This window comes from Poromitra crassiceps (genome assembly GCF_964638095.1).
Source record: "Poromitra crassiceps genome assembly, chromosome: 10".
NCBI lineage: Eukaryota > Metazoa > Chordata > Actinopteri > Beryciformes > Melamphaidae > Poromitra > Poromitra crassiceps.
Genome location: NC_139631.1, coordinates 21,202,253 through 21,215,994, shown reverse-complemented (window position 1 = coordinate 21,215,994; position 13,742 = coordinate 21,202,253). Strand labels below are relative to the sequence as shown.

The 13,742-nt window shown below is 41.4% G+C and overlaps 2 protein-coding genes across 2 annotated transcripts; one reads left to right on the top strand and one right to left on the bottom strand.

Moving 5' to 3' along the window:
- Positions 1–2,799, bottom strand: mmab (metabolism of cobalamin associated B). The gene is made up of 9 exons (XM_083644214.1): positions 2,670–2,799; positions 2,409–2,467; positions 1,300–1,393; positions 1,144–1,201; positions 976–1,048; positions 773–870; positions 610–674; positions 452–511; positions 1–371 (listed from the first exon to the last, which is right to left on the bottom strand). Exons 1-9 carry the CDS (start codon positions 2,771–2,773, stop codon positions 287–289), a joined length of 696 nt encoding a protein of 231 aa, XP_083500340.1. The 5' UTR covers positions 2,774–2,799; the 3' UTR covers positions 1–286.
- A 325-nt stretch (positions 2,800–3,124) lies between these two features.
- mvk (mevalonate kinase) lies at positions 3,125–12,929 on the top strand. The gene is made up of 11 exons (XM_083644457.1): positions 3,125–3,263; positions 3,410–3,489; positions 3,652–3,799; positions 4,867–5,011; positions 6,503–6,658; positions 7,999–8,102; positions 8,278–8,323; positions 8,503–8,593; positions 9,443–9,562; positions 9,729–9,882; positions 12,309–12,929. Exons 2-11 carry the CDS (start codon positions 3,412–3,414, stop codon positions 12,458–12,460), a joined length of 1,194 nt encoding a protein of 397 aa, XP_083500583.1. The 5' UTR covers positions 3,125–3,263; positions 3,410–3,411; the 3' UTR covers positions 12,461–12,929.
- The last annotated feature ends 813 nt before the right edge of the window (positions 12,930–13,742 follow it).

Sequence of the window (13,742 nt, the reverse complement as noted above, 5' to 3'; positions counted from 1 at the left end):
TCAAGTAGTATCTGACTGTACATCAACATATCAACTGTATGCTAAACATAGTTGGTAAAGCAAAAATAAATGACTGAATACCACTGTTTTTGATATACAAATGTATTGACTGATTGTTATTGACATTGAAGTTTGTTGTGCTGAATATGGTCCCCATCCTCACATTATGCTAGGAAACAAGTTGCATTAGAAAACATGATTTGGACCTGTAGAATTATCTTAATATATAGCCTACGTATTGTTATCCCATTAAGGCTTTGGTTTTCATCCTCGCACAAGAATCTGGTTATTCAGGTCTTGTGTAAATTTTCTCTTCATTGCCTTCTCTCATGGCTGCATATCTGGCCACAGTGAACAGGTAGTCACTCAGTCTGAGAGAAAATGATAGGATGCTGTCACAAATGGAAATCATGTAAACCGTGTTACCATCTTCATGATGTGTCGTACTGACCTGTTTAAAAATTTGGCAACATCTGGATCTGCTTCCCCTGAGCGCACAATAGGAGCAACACTGAAATGAGCAGAGACCTGTCAGTCAACCAATCAAGTGAATCAAGACATTTGGGCCATTTTGAAGCATTCAAGATGTTACAAGATGTTTAAACTGACCTGCGCTCTGCCCTGCGACAGATTGCCCGAGCTACGTGCAAAGCAGCACTACTTTTTCCTCCTGACTGCAAGACATACATTTGCATAAATATTACTGCATCATTCATGAACAACTGGGGTCTCACAGCAACTCCATGTCTCATTCAAGTGCGAATGGGCTTACAGGCAATATGAAGTTGGTCAGTGGTGGGAGTTCTGCTGTAAATGCATCAATCCAGCTTTCCAGGTCTGCAACTGGTTGAGGTGTAAATTTGGTTTTCTCTTAAAAACAAACAAAAAGTTAGTCGATAGATACTAGGCCACACAATCAAGAAACAAATCCACTTCTATTGATATGTTCCACAGCATTAAACTAAAGTAAATTACTTATGTGACTTTCTCTTGCAGATGACCGAGGGGTGGCAATATTGGAGCCCACATCTTGTAAAACACATTGTATCTATGGAATGAAAAATATAATTAATATTGGAAAATAAGCACGATTTAAATTGTCACCACTGAAGGAGTCTAATGAATACAAGCTAAAAGTCAAACCTTGTCCAGCTGATCTGTGAATGTATGACCTTTGTCGAGGCAAAACTCTCTGGCTAAGCTGAAATGTACAATTCAACATGGTCAGGTCAGGCAGACTACATAACTAAAGTTAAAACAGACTGACATTGACATTTGAGTAGTAGTACTGAAAGATACCCTATAGCTGATGACAATTCATCTGTAGTTCCTAATGCTTCAAAAACATGATCTTCCTTTGGCCTCCTTTCTCCTGTGAATGTGCTCGAGAAACCTTTTCAAGAGCAGAGCAAAAATTAGCATTTTTTTTAAAGGACAATGGAACGTGATTTTACAGTGACTAGTAATATTGCGCGCTAGTATGCGCACTCGATTCCTAGGGTGGAGACTCTGGAGGTGATGCGTCATGGCTGCAGTTATGGAAATCGCCTGCTCTGTGGGCTCCCAAAATCGTGGCTGACAGACAGACACCGCCCACCCACCTAGGCGCCATCGTCGCATCGTGCAACTGTGCGCCATCAGCAGCTGATGGGTGGGAGGGGTGCCCAAATTCTTTCCCATGAAGAGCCAAAACTTAATCTGGGTGGAGGGCCGAGGGCCAAAAATAAACGTTGTGGAATTACATTACAATGTATTGTGTTTTATAGAAAATTAACATTCTAAATCTAAAATAACATTTCAATATAATAATAATAATAATAATTTGCAATTGGTTATATATATTTAAAAAAACATCTGCATTTGTGGGGAGCTTAAACATTTAATCAGTAAACACCCACTTAAAAACAGTTGTATTTTCCACCTTTGTAATCAAGAGATAAATTTGACTTAATTCACAACTTGAAAAATCCTCAAGGTACTTTGAAAATCAGCTTTATTGTCCATCTTTTGTAAACAATTTGCCATGACAATTTGCAGGGATGCAATCTCAGGAGTGAACACAGTATCCGCAGCCACATTCAGACACTGTTTCACAAAGTCACCACATGAAAAAGCTCGTCCACCCTTTGCAATCAGTGCAGATATCTGATAACTTGCCCGAGTTGCATTCTGGATACAGCACTGGCTCATACTATAGCACAGTTGCTCATGTGACATCACTGATGACATCACAACTACCTGGCTGAGTGACATCACAGTTGTTCAGTTGCTTTAGTGACATCACTGATGACATCACAATTGCTCAAGTGACATCACTGATGACATCACTGACACCGCCAGAGAGACACTACCACCACACAGACACCACTTAGCCACTTTTAGCTGAAGATACCCAGTTACACACCAACCTTTGTCTCCAGTTTTGGTGTATATTTTGGGGACCCTGATGTCTCCTTCAGTGGCATAACTGCAAGGGAATAAGCAAAGATAACTTGGTACAACTACAATTCCAGAGGATGCTTAACACAAGATATGGCTTTACTACAGTAAGGTGTATGTATTCCTGCTGTAGCTATACCCTCCAATAACTATAACGGCATGATAACCTTAGCTGCCTGAATAACGTTATTTCCTAATACAGTTGACAGACGACAGGGCTACAGAACTACCTTCTCTCTGAGCCAATAGTTTTCTTTGTCCACTGCACGTTTAGACCCCTACATGTCCTTACAAAACAACGCAAATGAGAGGGTTTAAAAATGACCGTAGCCATGTTGTTTTTTCGCAGCTCCTGCAGATAGTGCCTTTTGTCCCTCAGTAGTGTCCATACTCCAATATAGTCCAATGGTAGGCGCTTTTTAATCGCACGACCAATGGCACGAGCATGGTTATTCGGGTGGTGGGATGATGATTGGACAGAATAATATATGTGCCACTAACTCCAGCGCTCATTGGATATTGGAAGCCAAACCCATGTTCGTCCCTCCTATCGGTCTCTTGTGTTTTGACTTCACTACCGAGTCTGTGCTCAATATAAAACGTTAGCTTCAGTCTGTCATCAATGTAGCGGGTGCAGATCTTGGTGGTAGTAGCAAATATTCAAACGATAACTTTGAAGGTCGAAGTGGAGAATGGTTCCATGTGAACAGCAGTTGAACATGGGTCAGTCGGTCCTAAATAGGCGAACGCCGTTCGTTACTTTGCTGTTATAGCTACGACCCTGTCTGGGAATACAGTGCACATCAAAGAGCTGAAAAATAGAGGTAACTTTACCAGTGTTTTAGCTTGCCTACCGTCTATTTAGATTAACGTTTAGCTAGCTTTATTAGTAAATATAACACTAATTCAAAACAGCTATTGAATGAACTATCCAGTCTCATACACTTTTCTCTATTCTTGAAACTCCTAGAAATGCACGTCAAGGAATGTATCGTGTCTGCTCCGGGAAAAGCGATCCTGCACGGAGAGCATGCGGTTGTGCATGGAAAGGTGAGTGAAGCCTCCTGCAATGTGCCACCACTTAACTTCATCTCATTGAATGTATGAGCTTTTGTGATGTTAAGGCACAAGGGTTATCAGACAATACATATTTAGTGAATAAACCTATTCATGTATTCATTCATTAATCAGTTTCTTGTTGCTTCATACCAGGTGGCTCTTGCTGTGAGCCTGAACCTGAGAACATATTTATACTTGAAGGCCAGCTCCACTGGTAAAGTTTGCATCAATCTCCCAAACATCGACACATTCCTCTCCTGGGACCTGTCTGAACTGAAGCAGCTGATTCCTGATTCCTGTGGTAAATGATGGCACAGGGCTGGGGACTGTTACAAACTATAATGTATTTTAATGAAGTTGAAGTATGCAAAACCCCATAATACGTAAAGGAGAACCATTCAAATGTTTTTTCATGGTCTCAAACAGTGCAATTTGTATGAATGGAGTGGACGTTCACTGCTGTCCCCTATAGCCATAAATGAGAGATAGCCTACATCTGTGATATCACATCATTGTCCACTCCAGTATCACTGAAAATGTGTGTTTTGAAGTCATTCATCATCATCAGTAAAGGGAGCTAGGGCTCTGTCTGTTTCTCTGTCTGTCCCACTGATGACAATCATCAGTGATGTCATACATTCACTCACACACCCAAGGCTGATGTCACTGATGACAATCATAAATTCACTCACACACCCAAGGCTATAGTTCAGTGATGATGTCATGGATGACATCATCAGTGATGTCATAAATTCACAGTGATGATGTCATCAGTGATGTCATTAGTCTGAGGCTCACGAGAGAGACTGAGGGAGAGGAGGAGAGGGAGGGAGAGACAGAGGGGGGAGAGAGAGAGGAAGACATTGTGCGCGTGCCAATAGGGCAGGCAAGGCCACACAGAAGCCGAGTTGCGGGCAAGGCCACGCAGCGCCCGAGCTGTGAATGCGAGCTGCAGGACAGGCGAGGCCGCGCAGCGCGCGGGATGCCTAGTACAGTATAAGTACCCTTTCTGGATCAGAGTTATCATGCTATGCTTATTATGCTTGAAAATGCTCCTCATCATTTGGTTGGTAAAGTCAGTCTTCTTTTTACTGTCAAAAGAGCACCTTCAGTTTGTAACTTTGTATATTTATGGTATCATGCTGTCTTTTGTTTGTGGTTTCTGGCTTAAATCAGATTAATCAAGAGCTGATCAAACTGAGCCCTGGTCAAATTAATTGCACATATGATTATTAAATTAAATTGGGCAAAATTTCCCTTTTTATATACTGTATCATGCATGTATCAAATATGATATGAAATATGGATACAACAGGTGTCACAAAACAGTTGTATGATCATTGCTGTGTTTTGTCTATCTTTCTATAGGTAAGAGGGAGGAGACAAAACGTCTGGATGCTGAACTTGTCAGGAGACTGCGTGAATTTGTTGGTGTAACTAATGGAAACTTGGACACTCGCAGCCTGGCCACCTTAGCCTTCCTCTACATCTACCTCTCTCTGTTTGGATCAGGGTGAGATAGTGTTATTACAGTTGATACAACAGCTGACTAATATGTCGGGGCTCTAATACATATTCCTTTTCTCCACAATTTTGATATGATATATACACACAGTATATATAATTTAATGTGCTCAGAGATGGCCACACATACAAAATCATATCACATGGATATTTTTACTACACCAGTTCAACAGTTGACATCAGTAAATTGATTTGCACAGACAAAATAAAATAAAAACCTAGAGGAAAATTCTAATCTAAATGACAACAAATCCTAACATGGTGGGAAACATTTCAACTCAAAATATAAAAATAATTGATGATGATGATCAAAACGATTACACCTGACCTAACAACGATTAACAAAGTATTGTAATATTATTTGCATCTACTGTCAGGGCGCTGTGGCATTGAGCCATTGACCCTTACACAATTTACTACTGTTTGTACTGTTTGTTTATAATGTTGGCAATCTAGGAATGTAAGCTTATTCTTCTTCTATTGCGCTCATTGTAAGTTGTCTGTATCAACTAAATGCCCAAAATGTTAATGTAGAAGGTGCTAGCAGAATACAGGAAAGGTCCAAGGTCAGGTCTCTGTTGTCCTTGAGGTTTATTCAACTGGTGCCTGCCTTGAAGCTGTCGTGCAAGCACGAGTGTTTGATGAACTGAGACACTGATGAATCACAGATTGGTCAATCTCTTTTAAAGATCTTTTGGAAGTCAAACGTGATTTATCTGGGAAAATGTACAATCACTAGTATGGGTGTAGGTGAGAAGAGGGATCACTCCTGGAGCCTTTTCACTCAATCTGAAAGATGTGCCCTGCTTGAAATTAAGGTGAGGTGAACACAGACAGACAGACAGAGAGCATCTGGGAACAGGGAAGCTGCTCAGGAACATTTAGCGCTACAGGTTGTGCGGAGGTTTAATCGCGGCTGACATGGTGCTGGCGTGTCTCAGAGAGGTGATGGCTTCTGACAGCATGGCCACTAATGAGAGCCTGGCACTGGGCCACACTGCAGCCTTTAACAAGTCTGGATGTCTTTCTCCTTCGGGAGAAGAGCCGGACAATTAGTTTAGAGTATCCCCCTGTCTGCCCAAAAGCAGTTTCTCTGACAGACATCGACAGCAGAGCAGAGCAAGTTTCAAATGATTTACAAGTTTGATCGTGATTGTAAAAAATAGAGTACAATTCTTTATTTAATTTTCTGAAAAGTAACAAAAAAGAGTGTTACTGGAAAAAAATAAAAATTGTTTTCATTTTTGGGTTGCAGTTACAAATTCCTATGGTCTGCACTGTGATTACTCATATGTAAAAACAATGTTATCAAAAACAATCTGTTAGTCCAGCAGTATACTATGTGTGTGTGTATGTAAAGTATGTATGTATGCATGTACAGTATATATATACAGTATATGAAAACATTTAACGTGGCAGTAAGACAGCCAAATTAAATGAGTAACATCTGTACATTGTTTTTGTTTACCTATACCTATAGCGATTTGCCCAGCCTGACGGTGTGTGTGTGGTCAGAGCTGCCGACTGGAGCAGGACTGGGCTCCAGCGCTGCCTTATCTGTGTGCCTGGCTGCCGCTCTGCTCTCTGCAAGTGGAGCCATTTCCGCTCCGTTCATGGAATGGGATAACACCGCCAGGTAATGACATTACATTAAGAGCCGCTCTGTCAGGAGCCGTGTATACAGGCTGCGTGACTAGACCACCATCGTGCATGGATGAATAAGAACGCTGGCCTAATGAATACGCTCTTGAAAGGGCGCTTGACTGCAAAACATTGATTGAAACATGATTCATATATATGTTATCTCACATTAATTTATGAACAGTCTTGCACAAATTTCTGTAGTTTGGGAATTATGGAGAATTCATGTTTGAATTGCCCCATTATAATTCTCAGGTTAGAAAGTTAATATATAAGTAAGATAAGATCACACCAAAGACGCGTCACGCATTGCATGAACTTTCCGATATTGTGCCTGGAATATTAATTGACTGAACATGCCATATTTCTCTCGAATGTGTTTGGTCAGGAGTTGACGAGGTACTTAAGTTGGTAGTGGGTCAGAAAGTGTCTGTGGGCCCACTGAAAGTCACACTGCTCAACGCTGTGTGATTCCAGGTCATACATGGGCAACATACGGCCCGCGGGCCGTATGCGGCCCGCGGGCGCCCCCTGTGTGGCCCACGATGGAATTGCAAAAAAAAAAAAAAAAAAAAATTTTTTACAGTGCACTTGAACGCAACATGCAATATACCCGCTGAATAAGTGTCCAAATGTTCATGTCATTCTGGGCAATACTCTTCTGTTATAGCATTTCAGTCTGGAATATGGAATATCTTTCAATAATATTTATGACTAAAAGGCTACAAGTAATCTCATGTGTGAGAAATGACTGTTCTACATTGAAGTAGAAATTTAAATAATTAACTTGTTGGTTTTGGATTTATTTAGCTTCAAGAGTGCATTTTTGTTCTTGTGTGACCCTCAAAATCCGAAAAAAAAAAATTTGAGAATCCCGGGCCACTTACTGATACTTATGCTTAAATTAACCCACTCATATTCTGGTTTATTTCAAGAAAAACATTTCGGCTAGTGGAAATTCGAATTGGCTGGGAACTTTAAAATCTAGCAGCCATATTGGCAGGTGGTGAAAAAAGTTAATTTCAAGCCCTGCAGGGAGAGCAGGTGGTGACATAGGAGTGAGTGAGGAAAAGGATAAAATATTGGTGGTTAAGACTGAATAATGACATCACAATTGTTAATTTAAAATGAGTTATTCCTCTAAACCTGGCTTCAAATGCCCCAAATTTTTCGCGCTGGCGCCGTTCAGCCCTCAGCAATTTTTTTGTGGCCCTCTCTATCATCAAAGTTGCCCATCCATGGGTTACGGCATGACAATATTTGTTCGGCCCCCGGCAACAATCTGGGTTTCTCATGTGGCCCCCCATGAAAAATAGTTGCCCACCCCTGTTCCAGGTGGTCTCAGGAGGATATGGAGCTTATCAACAGTTGGGCTTTCCAAGGAGAGATGATCATCCATGGTAATCCTTCAGGGGTGGACAACGCTGTCGGGACATGGGGTAAGGCCGGAAATGATCTACCATATGGTACAGATTCTATTCAATTATACTACGCTGTGCCTTCACAGACACACAGTGCACACTTCAAGGCAAGCATCTGCACAGTGTAATAGCATTGCTTATGATCATTTGATGATTATTATCTGTTTAATGATGTTGATTTCCCTGCATGCAGGTGGCATACTGAGGTTCTTGTCAGGGAAGATCATTCCATTGAGCAGGTACTGTAAAGTGTTTGAGGGGCACATTTGTATTGAATTTGAAACTAAAATGATGAACACACTAATAACAAGAATATATATATATATATATGTATTTACCAAAACAATATAAATGTTGTCAGGATAAGAGCACCTGAATGTTACTACACTGTACGCTTTAATCTGTTTGTCACTTTCAGGGTGCCGATGTTAAGAATCCTCCTCACTAACACCAAAGTACCACGTAGCACCAAGGTACTTGTTGCCGGGGTGAAGGACAAACTTAACAAGGTACTAAATGGTTACTTCCTCCCCCGTGTGTGCCTTCCAGACACTGTAATGAATGTAATCGGTGGTGCTTTTGCATGGCAGATACTCTGGGGCCTGGCGTTGAGTGCCTACATCAAATATTGAAATTAAACTCTTAGGCAGCACCCTGCGTGCTGTTGCCTTGGTGACAGCAGCAGGTGTGCAGATTTCTGCCTCAGACATACGTAAATAGGCCCCGCTGGTGTTGTGGAAGTGTTGTGTTCAGAATAGAGCAAAATCTAAGCTAAACCTGTCATTCCATATTTCTATACAGTTCATTCGTCATAAATCAGGTATTGCCAACTTTTAACATACACATGTGAACACTTGTATTGCTGCTTAGTGCATACAGTTTACCTGCAGCAAATACAATACAGAGACATTAAAAAAGTATCGATACGTATCGGATACAATACTCATTTGCAAAAGTATCGATACCAGCAGTGCCTTTTCCTCATGACAAAATACAGTATTAGTACAGATTTTCCCCTCCCTATCATTGGTGGTATCTGTTGCTTCAATGAGGTAAAAGTGTTCTGAGGGGTAATCTGCTGTGTAAGTGCCAAGTTTTTAACGTGTTTTATCGGGGCTATATGGAGACGCCTGCATCTGTCAGTCCATCTGTCTTAGTTTATTTTGATGCCTTTGATGTGTTGTAATCCCCCCCCCCCCTACCATTGAAAATGGTATTGATTATTGATCCCTCCCCCCCGGGTATCTGTATCAAAGTTAGGGATTCTAGTATCGTGACACCCCTAGCAGGCATTGTGTTGTGCAGGAGCAAGGGGGGAGTTGTTGATTCCCCATTACTTTCTTCTCTCCCATCTCTAGTTTCCCTCGATCATGAACCCTGTGCTCGATTCAGTTGATGCCGTCTCCTGCACTTGTGAGAAGATCCTCGCAGAGATGACCAGTCAGCCAATCACGGGGGAGCACTACAATGTTCTAGAGGTACTATACACGAGTCGATTGTGTGAAGCACTTTGAGTTATAAAGGTCTTGTGTCAAAGGTCTTGAAGGTCTTCAAGCCAGAAACTCTTGATCCTATCTCCACTCCACTGATAGCCTCCCTAATAGGCACAGGTGCTGATTACAGCTTGTGTCATGTCACCTACAGGAGCTTATTGACATCAACCAGCACCATCTGAACGTGCTGGGTGTGGGACATCCTGCTCTGGACACGCTGTGCAGAGTCACCCTAGCCAGAGGGCTCCACAGCAAGCTAACAGGCGCTGGAGGAGGGGGGTGTGGCATAACGCTTCTGAGACCTGGTATTGTAGGCCTGTTCATTTCTACTGAAAAGCACTTATTACTCTTAAACTGTCAATTTATCATACTGTGCATGTCATTTTAGATATTTTTATCAGGAGAAAAAGGGTAAAGTCAAGGGTCTTTTTTCAAAGGAAAGTAGTTGATAAATAGTCATCACATCTCAACTCAAGAAAATACGCATTATTTGATTTATTCTCACATGCTGATGAGGCTATATTGCGTCCTCAGATTTGATGAGGACAAGTCGTGAGCCAAACTGTCAGCCTCCTAATGACAACACGTTATATCTCTCTCACGCTTCCTTTCTGAAAAGCCGTTTGAGTGACAGGATATGATGAAAAGTTTGAGTGACAGGATATGATGAAAAGCAGGCACAAGAGAGTCCTCTGGTGTGTTGGTATTGTGCACTTGGTTATGAGTAAACTTTTTATCATCCACTAAAACAAACAAAGAACCCGTGAATTTAGTCTTTGTTCATACCTGCAGCACAGTGCATCTTTATAAGTTTACCCCAGCCCCCCCCCCCCCCCCCACCCAGCCCGAAATAGATTTCCAAATGTTGGTTTGGTTTGTTAGTAAGTGTTTCCATCTTTGTGAATTGCAGCCGTTTTCAGAACGATCCCCCAGTGTGTGCCTCCTGAAACGCTGTCTGAGAGTCTTGGCGGTAACGCTCTTTGAGTTAAGGAAGCGAGCGCAGAGTGAAGGGACTTGGCCGTTATTTTTACCATTCACTTAAAAGCTTCTCTCGCATCTGAAGTCGTAAATTTTCAGGATGATTTATGGTTGGCATTAGCATTGCTCTGCAGCTGTGTCCTCCCTGTCCAGCTGAAGCGCTAAGCCCCTTCCTGGGTTGCGGAGCGTTTCTCTTGCTCCACACAGCAGGGACCCACCAGACGTTTAGCAGGGACACACCAAATGTTGAGCAGGATCCAGTGTTTTCCCTAGAGACATTTTCAGGCCTGGAGGGGTTTCGAAATGTACCCCGACCGCAACAGTGGGGGCCCTCGCTGGCGACGCGAAACTTTTAGCTAACCTGTTCGCATTTATGTTAGCAATGGCATCCCAAGTATCATCATACTATTATGGGATGTGATGCGAACAGTTTTATTATGGGATGTGTGTTTCGCAGGCAACGACACACGTTGACATGTTTTGGAACAGCGTCGCACGCTGGCACAATGCTCCTAAAAGAAAAATGCTTATTGTTTTGAATGATTTGGCATCTTCTATTAGGCCTGGCGGGCCCGCCAGGCCTGTAGAGGAAATATTGGGATCACATCAGTTGCAGGCCCTTTTTGTACGTCTGATTACTGACTTATGAGATCATGGTGTTTGCCTCCAGTTGTGGCACTGCTTGCACATGCCTTTCTGTTGTTAACTGCAGGTTCTTTTCTCACATCTGATGACGGACTCTGAAAACACCGCTGTGGAGTGCCAAAGTCACACACTCTTCTGGCTTAGGCATACGAACCAAGGGATTGTCCGTTATTAATTTTTCCATAGACATTTTGTAAAATGCTTATAAAAAATAGTTTTACTTGGTCAAACCAATCGATTCAGCTATTTAGGATCGGGAGAGACCATATAACATTTCACTCTGACCAAAGCTAAAAAAAAAAGTTGTTGTTGAGTGAAATGTTATATGGGTGGCCTGGGAGAACCCTTCACCTGTCGCTGCTACACATTGTTGGTAATGAGCCAAAAAACGGTTAGGGTTAGTTTTGCAGGTATTTTGAGTGATGTGGCTATTTTCATCTCCATACTACATCAGGGTGAATAATTATTTTCATAAAACAAAGGAGAAAGTATTTATTTTTATGGTTTTGGTGGAATGCTGTAGAAAATAGTGAATGTTTAAACTTTAAACCCATTTTTCTTACATTTTACTTAGCCTCATAACATATTAAAATACTCGTAACTTTTGATCTGAGAGGGCTATCTCAGTAATTCCAATAGTTATATATAGGGGAGAGTTTCTAATTTTTGGAAATAACAAAGAAATGAAAATGTCAAATTCTCACCATGTGAAGGGTTTTTGCAGGCTACCACACATATGGTCTCTCTCCCCTGATTCTAAATATAGCTGAGTCTCATGGTTTGACCAAGTAAAACTATTTTCTAAGGATTTAAAGAAATGTCTAGGAAAAAAATGAATGGTGGAAAATCCCTTGTTTCGTAGTTTCGTACGCTTAACCCAAAAGAGACAGTGAGACAGAAAGAGAAGTGACTTTAGCACTCTATAGAGACATGCACTGAATTTTGATCATTACATAATGTAGATAGATTAATCGATAGATACTTTATTGTCCTACAAGATTAAATTTGGTTCCCCCTGTATACACAGCCTCATACATACACATCTTTTCAGCAGATTTCTCATTAGTTTGACATGAGTAATCACAACCTTTTTTGACCTGTTTTCTAGAAACGGATTGCTCCGTTGTCCAGAGCACAATACGGGACTTGAAAGACTGCGGCTTTGACTGCTGGGAAACGAGTATTGGTGGCCCAGGTGTCCAGCAGCACTCTGTTATCTCTGTGAAGGAGGACATTCTGGACATTTTAAACGCTTACTGAGACCCACCTGTGGCCCAGGTGTCCAGCAGCACTCTGTTATCTCTGTGAAGGAGGACATTCTGGACATTTTAAACGCTTACTGAGACCCACCTGTGGCCCAGGTGTCCAGCAGCCCTCTGTTATCTCTGTGAAGGAGGACATTCTGGACATTTTAAATGCTTACTGAGACCCACCTGTGGCCCAGGTGTCCAGCAGCCCTCTGTTATCTCTGTGAAGGACGACATTCTGGACATTTTAAACACTTACTGAGACCCACCTGTGGGCGTGACCGAACAAGAGGACATATGGACTGTTTGGGTGTTGTTGCCTCCAGACCTGAGTTGACCCGGACTATTACAGTGGCCGGAGTGGATCATGTGACATTTTATCCATGCTTAGCAGGCAAATAACACTGTAATGCAATGCTGAAAAATCATACCTGATGGATCAACTCATATCCAGTGGACAGAGCTTATTAGAATAATTACAGATTTCCCTGACTAAAAATCATCTAATGTGATGTTTTGTGACTAACAAGACATTTGTGTCTCTGAGAATTTGCACATAGTTTGTTTTTGTAAACTCACAGTTTGGAAATATCTTGGAATGAAACTGATGTCTTCAGTTGGAGCGTCTCTTGGACGTTGGATTGTATGTATAGAGCTCTCTGTCCACTAGATGGCATCAAAATTGCACAAATGCTTTTATCAAAGGTTTGACTGAAAGAGGGTCTGATCAATTGATTGGGTAAATTAAATACTGGCACAGTTCAATTGATAGATTAATTAAAATCTTTAGAGCAGTAGGGCCAGCCCCTCTTAATGGATTAGCTGATCATCAATCATTGGCTCTTAATCGCTCCTTTCTGGCATCATAACATTATGCATAAGGTGTTGGCTATAACTAGATTTAAAGTGGTCATTCTGTGGGATTGAATTCACAAAGAGCAATGGAGGAAAATACAAAGCAGTTGTGTAAAGTTATTTGGTTAGTTAACAAAACCCAATGACTATTATAAAAAGGGGGGGAAGGAGCCAATGAAAGTGACGGTGTGGTGTTTTTACTTCTCTGCATCACAAACACAGTTTGTGAAAACACCAGAATCAGAAATACTTTATTGATCCCAGAGGGGAAATGCTGCAGTTGCTCACATTCAGAATGGATAAAATATAAACGGAGAGAAAGTACAAGAATAAAATAAAAGTATATAAAATAAAGTGTCAAATATGTGCATTGTCTTAGAATCTTAAAAAAAAAATCTATATAGATTATCTTTGCGGACATTTTGCCTTTTTAATAGATG